The 9,431-nt window shown below is 44.0% G+C and overlaps 1 protein-coding gene across 5 annotated transcripts; it reads left to right on the top strand.

Annotated features, from left to right (window-relative positions):
* The first annotated feature begins 4,415 nt into the window (after nt 1-4,415).
* LOC123105026 (uncharacterized) lies at nt 4,416-6,474 on the top strand. 5 transcript variants are annotated; one of them, XM_044526988.1, is made up of 4 exons: nt 4,416-4,551; nt 4,647-4,772; nt 5,349-5,645; nt 6,195-6,474. In XM_044526988.1, the coding sequence occupies exons 2-4, from the start codon at nt 4,711-4,713 to the stop codon at nt 6,280-6,282; spliced, it is 447 nt and encodes a 148-aa protein (XP_044382923.1). In that variant the 5' UTR covers nt 4,416-4,551; nt 4,647-4,710; the 3' UTR covers nt 6,283-6,474. The 5 variants fall into 5 exon arrangements, 3 of the variants coding, with proteins under 3 accessions (XP_044382923.1, XP_044382921.1, XP_044382920.1); XM_044526986.1 differs by having other exon boundaries at nt 4,420-4,577; XR_006450630.1 differs by having other exon boundaries at nt 4,647-6,111.
* Nucleotides 6,475-9,431: the final 2,957 nt, after the last annotated feature.

Below are 9,431 nucleotides of genomic sequence, written 5' to 3'. Positions count from 1 at the left end.
TACGGGCCTTTAATATGCCGAAAAATGCTTGTACTTCCTCCGTTTTTATTTAATTCGCATATTAGCTTTGGTCAAAGTCAAGCTTTACAAACTTTGACCAAATTTATATACAAAAATATTAAGATATACAATAACAAATCAATAATATTAGATTTATTATTATATGTACTTCCACATCGTATAGATTTATTATGATAAATGTCTATATTGTTTTCTATAAACTTGGTCAAACTTTACGAAGTTTGACTTCAGTCAACTTTAATATGCAGAATAAATAAAAATGGAGGGAGTATTTTCTTCTGATGAGGACCACCATGCGTGCCCAGGTTAATTATGCAAAGGCTCTGTAGCGTCTTTGGTGCGTCGTGCAAGGAGTTGCTGAAACACGGAGGAAGATGACACGGTCGCATTACTGAGACGTGTCTGGTATCTTGCATGTCACAGGTTACGATTCAACCGCGAAGGAGACTTCCAAAAAAAAAAACCCGCGAAGGACGGGTGACTCGACGATGAAGCCGGAGCGGCGGAGCCCGAGGCATGGCTTTACAGGACGGGCCTGGCCCAAAAAAACTCGTGGGTAGGGGGATGTTGGGCCGAGATACAGCCTGATACACTGTGGCGCGCAGGGCTCCGGACATGCTCTCCCAGGGCAGATCCGATTTGACGCCCGCAGGCGTCAAGAGGACGAGCCTTCGCTGAAGCAAGTCCCCACTTGGGCCGGCCCACGTACGGATTTGGTTCGCTGCTGTTTCCTTGTTTCTTGGGGTTTTTTTTCTATGGTTTTTTTGCTTTCAGTTTTTCACTGTTTTTGGACGGTTTTCAGTTGTTTTTTCCCGATTTTTTCTTTGCTTTTTTATTTCTGTTTTTTCTTCCCTTTTGTGTTTCATTCACATTTTTTTGTTTTATTTTCTCCGATTTTTCGTATGGTTCTTTCTTCTCCCCTTTTTTGTTTATTTTTTCTTTTCCTTCTTTTGTTCCGTATTATACGAAAAGTTCATTGTATATTAAAACAATGTTCATTGTATATTAACAACATTTTCAGGGTATCTTAAAAAATGTGCATTACGTATTTCAAAATTGTTCAATGTACATCATTAAAATGTTCAACGTGTAATTAAAATTGTTCAGCGAATATAAAAAAAGTTCAATGTGTATTTATAAATTGTTCAGCGTATATTACAAAATTGTTCAGAGCTTAGAAAGTTGTTCATGTTATCCAATTTTTGTTCCCTTTTAAAGGTTTTCTTTGAATTTGAAAATTTGTTCACATTTTCAAATAGTATTCGCATTTTTTAAAGAAACTTCGTTCACAGTTTTCCCTTGAATGTTAATTTGTTTTTCTGAAAAAAGACGGATCTGCTAATGTACCTAGTACTTAAAACTTTAGCGCTGCATTTTACAACGCTACTCTACCATTCCGAGTGGTTACCACTGGTGCTCCGCAATAAGAGGTCGGGAGTTCGACTTCGCTCGGCACGTTTTGTTTTTCGTGAATTATAGGTTCGACGCTGCCAATGGACCGGCCCGTTTGCGTGAGCTTCAGCGAAGGCTCTACTGTTGGACGCACGCTTCAATAGGAGGTCTCCTCTCCTAGTCCTGGTTCTGCTGAACGTTTTATTGTACCACATCGCTTGCATAAGCTAGATCAAACGTCTTTGCCTTGTTTGGTTCGGCTCTGGATTTTTAAAAGTAGCTGTGAAAAATCTAATGTGAAAAAACAGTTGTGAAAAATCTGATGTGAAAAAAATGTAGGTCATTTGGCAAGCCAGCTGATACATCTTTTTCAGATTTTGGCTCGCACCGGAATCAGTTTTGAAAAGCACGTCCCGGGCTGCTTTCACTTTTGATTCAGATTTTGGCAGCGAATTTTTGAAATCAGATTCTGCTGGGTTCGCCCTTTCGGTTCAGATTCTGCTGCGCGGCAGCGGAATCTGACGATAAAAGCTAAACCAAACAGGGCAAACAGATCGCACAAGTGGAAAAACATGCTTTTTTCTTCCACTGAAATCAGATTTGTGGAAAGAAGTCCAAATAACCCCCCAGGGTTTCACAAACCGACTAGTTTACACCCTGAGGTCTAAAACCGGGTATTTAACCCCATAAGTTTTCCAAAACCATGTGAATCACCCCCTAAGTCTGATTAGAGTGGTTTTGCAGGCAGTTTTGGTGATGTGGCACGGTGCACCTCGTTCTTAACCTGCACCCGGCCTCGTCCATTCTCATCTAAGCACGAGCGAGTGTCTCACCACCTGGGACGCATCGCATCTATGCCTGACATTGCCACGCAGCTCACCGAGTTCCATTCTTCTAACTCTGTGACCTTATCGGTGATGAGCTTCCCGGGGTTGCTCTATTGCCAGGCAGCACGAGGCCAGCATGCCCGCTGGGGTTCGTGGCCGTCTGCGCCGTCGAGCACCTCCTCCGTGGATGCGGCGGCTGCGCCGCAATGCACAAGCAACCTGCCAACGGACGCAAGTTCTGGCCTTGCCGACCGCCGTCCGTGACCAGTACGGTAGTGCCTCGTACTCAAGCTCTCCGAGGCAGACTGGTTGGGCGGTCGAGGCCGTCGGCGAGCATGTCACTGGCGCAGGAAGCGGCGAGGAAACAGATCGTCACTCGCGAGGCGCACGTAATTTCTCTCGGCTACAACGCGAGGTCCTTCGGATGCAACACGCACGTACAGACCTACTGGACTGATTCCAGGACAAGCCCTGATGTAAACACAAGAAGTACGTGCTGCAATGTCTGAGCCTTATAGGACTTAACCTAATCATCATTAGCTCTAACAGTGGACGTCGTCATCTGTTGGAAGCCGCAGGCGGCACAGGTGAGTTGTTGTCGACGGAGGAAGAAGCAGACGCGGCCGGCGAGAGCGACACTGAGGCAACTACGGCGCACAAGGGACGCGATGGCAAGCCGAGATTGCATCAAAGCCAAAATACAGCCGGCTGCTGGCTGGTGCTGCTTTCCATCAAGTACCTCAACGCTGCATTGTTCTCACGGGACCTCTGTGGTCTGTGCCGTTCAACGAGTGGTTTGGGCGGGAGGACGTGAGCGACGCCATATACACGGCCATGGCATAGGGATGGGAGGGGAAGAGAGGAACTGTGCCGAGTTGCCGTGGTACCCGCAACCTTGCCACATCAACAAAACCGCCTGCAAAACCACTCTAATCGGGATTAGGGGATGATTCACATGGTTTAGAAAAGCTCAGGGGGTTAAATACCCGGTTTTAGACCTCAGGGGGTAAATTGGCCCGTTTGTGAAACATCGGGGGGTTATGTGGACTTCTCTCCAGATTTGTGAAGAAAGATTTTTAAAATAGGATAACTTTTTTATAAGGCATTTTTTGACACATTCACTAATTAAGAGTTTTAACTGACAAGGCCAAAGGTGGAAATAACGAAATGCTAAATCTTGCAAAATAATATTACGGAAAATTGGCACCATCGGTGACCCAAATTCTAGACTCAATATGGAAGCACACTTTTTTCTTCAACTGAAATCAGAATTGTGAAGAAATCTTTAAAATAGGGAAAAAATTAGAAGGCATTTCTTTTGCCACATTCATTAATTAAAAGTTTAACAAATTGACGAGCCTGAAGGTGGAAATAACATAAGCTAAATCTCCCAGAATAATATTATTAAGCTTTGCACATGCGGGGACCCAAATTCTTACATATTGACAAGTCTAAAGGTGTGGAACTAACAAAATTCAAATCTCCTGATATAAAATTACCTTAAATCGCCACCCACGCTGACCAAAATTTTAGACTGTTGAAGTATAAATGTATTGCCCATCTTTCCCCATCAGCTTGAGATTTTGGATGAACTGCCCGATGCATGCAATTCTACATAGACTCTATATGGATACGTGCATTTTTCTTTGACTGAAACAAATACTCCCTCCATTCAGAAATACTTGTCCTAGAAATAGATAAAATTGATGTATCTATAACTAAAACAAGTCTAGATACAACTATTTTTAGAATAAGTATTTTCGGACGGAGGGAATATCTTTTTCTTCAGAAAAAGGGACGTTGCCAATGTGACGAGACATGATACAGTCACCTTCTATGTGTTCACCATCACCTAAACTATTTCAAATGGATTTTTTTGCCGCATTCATTAATTAAGAGAGTTTTACAAATTGACAAGCCCGAATGAGAAAAGAAAAACGAGATTTGGGTCACCCACTACTAGGAAAATGCTTATACGTAGAAGTTTACCAGTAGCGGCTGTTCAGGACCCCACGCTATGGGTAAATACCTTGCTAATATTACTTAGCAGCAGCGTGGGTTTTTTGGCAGCGCTACTAGTAAATGTGCCACACCACACCCCTAGATTAATACATAGTAGCAGCGTGCCCAGCGCTACTGCTAAAGACATAGCTGTAGGGTCTGATGTGCAAAACGCGCTACTGCTATTTCTTCAGCGTGTAAACTAGTGGACCCATCCGTCTATCTCGCACCGCTCGGAGAAAATCCCCCTCCTCTCCCTCTCTGCTGCGCCCAAAAATCGCCGGGATCCGCCGCAACCAGCAACAGCGAGGTGAGAGGTGGCCGGATCCGGCACAGGTTGGTCTCTCCCCTCCTTCTTTGCCCACCCTCTCCTCCTCACCTCATCTTGTCTTCTTTTTTCTGCAGGTCGCCATGGCGCAGACAGTGACGACGACAGGAGTGGCGCACATCCGTGGGGCAGGCCGCTGCCATGGAGATGGAGCTCCTTCTCCCCACGACGCAGAGGCCCCATGGAGCCTCCCTCCTTCCCCGGTGACTTCTTCTCAGGCCCCACCCCTACCTCTGCCCTCCTCTCCTCTGCTTTGAGCTGTGCCATGTTCTGTTTCAGATCCATCCACCCATGGATGATATATGGCAAATTAGCTTGGTAGACAGTTAGTGGTCCAGGGTCCAAGTTTATGCATTTCTATCATGTAACTTATCTGCATTTTGTACTTCAGGCTTCAGTTCTAGCAACCATTTTGCATCGATGGATATTGTAAGTCATGTACAGCTTCGTTTTTGCCGTAGATACCTTACAATTTGCTTTAGGCTATTTCCTTCATTAAAGCATGTACCAATAATTCTAAAGCTTGTTAATGAGCGGCGGGGAAGTACTCTGCACATTTCAGAGGCCAGTCTCTAGATGCTGGTTGTGTGTGTGTGTATTAATTATCTATATCAGATATGTATGATGGCGAAGTATCAAGTGAAAACGCTGATTCAGTGAAAATCTGGAAACTCACCTCGTGAGTCATCAGATCAATAAAGAGCGGCATAGATCTTAGGTCGTATCCCACCAGCCACTTAAACACTAATTAGCAAATAACCCTTTCATTTACGCACCAGGTCCTTACGTTTCGACTACGATCGATTCGTCTTTCAATCTCGTCGGCAAAATGGAGACTTGCCCTACGCCGGCCACGACGGGCCCTCCGTCGACCGTGAACTACTCCCTCCGCCGGCCACGAAGAGCCCCACGCCAGCCACGATGCGTCCTCCGCCGGCCACGAGGGGCCCTCCGCTGGCCGTGAACTATCTCCCTCCGCCGGCCATGTTCCCTGTCGACGCATCGGTGCCGCCTCTCCAGGACCTCGCTCCTCCTCGTACTGTGCCATGCCTCAACCTCGTCTTAGCCCTGCACAGGTAAGCAACAGCTGCTTCGGTTACTGATTGTACTAATATGGGGTCGGTCTTATTGCCACAACATCCTCATATCCCTCCACCTGATGGTAGAACAAGCACTACCTGAATCATGTTAACCTGAATGTCACAGTTGTCTTTCTTCAGTTGTACTTTTGAAGTATCTGGTTTGGTCTTTCTTGTTTGCATCTTCGTCGGTGTACTGTAGCATGTACATCAGTTGCCGGCAGTAGAATATGTAAACTGGACTTGTAAATCCTACTTGAGAGCAGTAGGGTAAATTCCAAAAACAAAAAATATGGGATGAGTTCCCAAATTAAAAAGGGGATGGAGAAGGGAAGAGAAATAAGAATGGAGAGGGGAAGAAAAATGTGGGAGGACCGAAAAAGCCTCGCACCTGCAGGACATGTAACCAGGTTGGCTTCCATGACAGTCGTAGTTGCCCCCAAAAGAATCAACAATAATAAAGGTAGTTATCATACACACAAAATAGCTATATTATTTCATAATTTGTATGTTCATTCTGACTGTTTTTTTTATGTTTATCTGCAGGTTCCTTTATTTCGATTCGAGGCAACCACATGTTTTTATTTTGGGCGGTACAAGATTGAAGTCGAAGCCTCAATATTTTCTTCTCTGAATTTTGTACTTCTGAGAATCATCTAGTTATGTAGCCTCAACCTTGTAGTTAATTAAGTCAATGCCGTACCTATCATATCGATTCTGGCCGTACTTAGCATATCGATTCTGGATGTTACTATTGGTGATGAAACTTAAAATATTTAGTACTGATTGTACTACTATTATGTTGCCTCCAATTAATTGCTTCGGATACTCGACTAAGTTTGTTGTCTGCTGCATGATACTCCCTCCGTTCCTAAATATTTGTCTTTCTAGAGATTTCAACAAGTGACTACATACGAAGCAAAATGAGTGAACCTACACTCTAAAATATGTCTACATACATCCGTATGTTGTAAGCATTTGAAATGTCTAGAAAGACAAATATTTGGGAACAGAGGGAGTAGTAACTAGTTGTAGTCAGGTGGCATGATATCTTGCCGTCTCATTTGTTTTTGTCCTTTTGTTTAATTTCTGCCAATTGCATGAAAATTCATGCTTCTTGTCAAAAGTATTGGCAAGATGAACTTCTGTCCATAAGAGCTCTTGTAAAAAATTATTGGCAAAATGAACTGATTCACTCCATTAGTTAAGTATAAACAGCACTCAAAGTTCATATGGATAGTCAGTGATAACATTTGACAGCAACATCCATGGACAGATTACATAGACCGACTATATCAGTTCACACTCAATCAGATTACATCACAAAATTCTGTACATCAATATGGCATTCAGACAAATTCTGTATATCAGTTCACATTTTATCAGATTAGCTGCCGTGCTGTCCGCGACTAAGCTGCACACTGCTATGACTCCTGCTCGCCCAAGATACACCCTTGGACTGAATTATGTGTAAACTTTCATCCGACATACACTTGCTTGTATTCAGAAAAATTTGTCTTTACAAATTCTCAGATTACATCGTTGGAGCACCGTTCAGTCTAAATAAAGAGAATCAACAATGCTTTCACGTTGAGTGATAACACCTCACAAGATCAAAATTGCATTCAGAAATTTCATCTCTACATGACAAGCACGCACAACAAATCTGCTGTAAGGAGGCACTGTAGAATCAAGCTTCAAACGACCAACATCACATTCCACCGCCTGCCCCGTCGGCAGCGTGCCTTGCGGGAGCCTTCCTCGCACAGGAGATCTTCGGCGAGGTGGACGCCTACATCAGCGCCGTTGGTAGCCCCGCCGGCTATCGCCGGATACCTCCGTAGCATCCGCCCGGCGGCGCCGTCATGGGGGACAGCTGCGTAGTAGGTCGTCGCAGCGAGAGATGGATCCGTCGTCTGTCGTCGCGGTGGGGAACGTCTTGGCTCTGCTGTAGGTCGTAGCGGTAGGGGAGGCCCCGTCGTCGGCCGTCGCGGTGGTGGACGGCAGCAGCGCCATGGTCCTCGCAGTGGGGCGTGGGGAGGCGACAATGGATAAGGTGAGATCTAAGACTTCGTGTGTAGGACAGGGGGTTATATGAAAGATAGCCATAAGTGGCTGGTTAGCAAACCCACCTCTCATCTGTGCTATCAATTAAAGATCCAACGGCTCGGGTCGCAAGTTTCCAGATTTTCACTGAATCAGTGTTTTCACTTAATACTTCGCCATGTATGATTGCATGTACACATAAAATGTACGTATTATTAAATGCATGTATGTGAGTACTATGCAATGTATGTCTAAACTGGAATAGGTAGATTTTTATTTTTTTTAAAATCCTAATTAGTTACTACTACCTCTCTCTCAGTTTACAGGGCGTGCGTGTGCCCCTAGGTTGTTAATTTGACCAACCTAATACGTCATATATTATAAAAAATATACCAATATAAACTTCAGATGTTCTATTTTCAAACCGTATAATTTTTGTGTTATATAGTTTATATCAAGGTGATAAAATTGGCAACCTAGATATACGCGTAGGACTTGTAAATTGAAACGGAGGTAGTAGTAGCGTGGGTGTATCATATATGTGCTACCACTATTCCATTAGTAGTAGCGCTGGTGTGAGCTAGTGCCTAGTAGTAGCGTAGGGCGCCGGCGCTACTGGTACATCTGGTTACCAGTAGCGTGGGGTAAAACACGCGCTACTGTTAAAAAATAGCTATAGCGCCGTAGCAGTAGCGCGGGAACCCACGCTACTGGTATGCAAAATACCCACGCTACTGGTAATGTTTTTCCTAGTAGTGACCGTCGATCATTGTCATCCAGTGCAAAAAGAAAAAGTGATAATGTGATAATGCATTTCGATGATCAACCCAAGTATTGTTCTGTGATGCCTTTTACAAGATTAGTTTGCAAAATTCTGACTGGATATTGTCAAGCCTGACAGTATGTATGATTCCTTCTAACTGAATGTGGTGATCCTTTCACATCTTGTTCAGCCTGAGATTTTTTTTTACCAGAAACAGTGGGCTCCCCCTGTAATTCTTGATAAATTTGTAAAAGGGTTTATTTACAAGTGTGACTCAAGATTAACCACCAGGTCTAAAGCTAATGCTACGACAAAGAGGGAAGAATGTTCAGCTTGAATCATTTATGCCACCAGAAACAATGTACAACTTGTAGTATGATTTTGGGCAATCAAGTGATCTTCCTACTGGTGGCCCGAAGAAGTAACACGAGAAGTTGATAATTCGAGATATACAAAGTTTCGACATCACTATGGAAGTATAGATTTCAAGTTCATCGAACGTTTGCAACGAACAGTTATGCGATCAAAATCCTCCTCGTTTATTTCTGATTTCCACTCAGAGACTAACTAACAAGCCCGTATCAGGCATCAGTGCAGGATGTGCGCATGTACAGGGCCCCCAAATCAGTGGGGCCCAAATCAATGAGAGTATTAGTGAACTAGTGGACTAATTTGTAGGTAGTATTAGGGCCCTGTTCGGAGGTACTCCACTCCGCAGCTCCACTCTCGGAGCTGGTGGAGTCCTAGTTGAAATTTGTGGAGCACATGTTTACCAGCTCCGCAACTCTCAGAATTTCTAGGAGCTGGGGGTTTCCAAACAGCCCCTAGGTATAAGCATTGATAGTTTAATAATCAAAACAGGAATTTACAGGTACTACTCCAAGGTAGTGAATTAACTCAGCCAACTAATACTAGTACATGGGAACTTGCACGAATTAATGTTCCAGCCTCTCCTCATGCATGGCTCTTTTTAC

This window comes from Triticum aestivum, chromosome 5A (assembly GCF_018294505.1).
Source record: "Triticum aestivum cultivar Chinese Spring chromosome 5A, IWGSC CS RefSeq v2.1, whole genome shotgun sequence".
In the NCBI taxonomy this organism is placed as follows: Eukaryota; Viridiplantae; Streptophyta; class Magnoliopsida; order Poales; family Poaceae; genus Triticum; species Triticum aestivum.
Note: the sequence above shows the minus strand (reverse complement) of the source record. Positions and strands in the feature narration are given on the sequence as shown.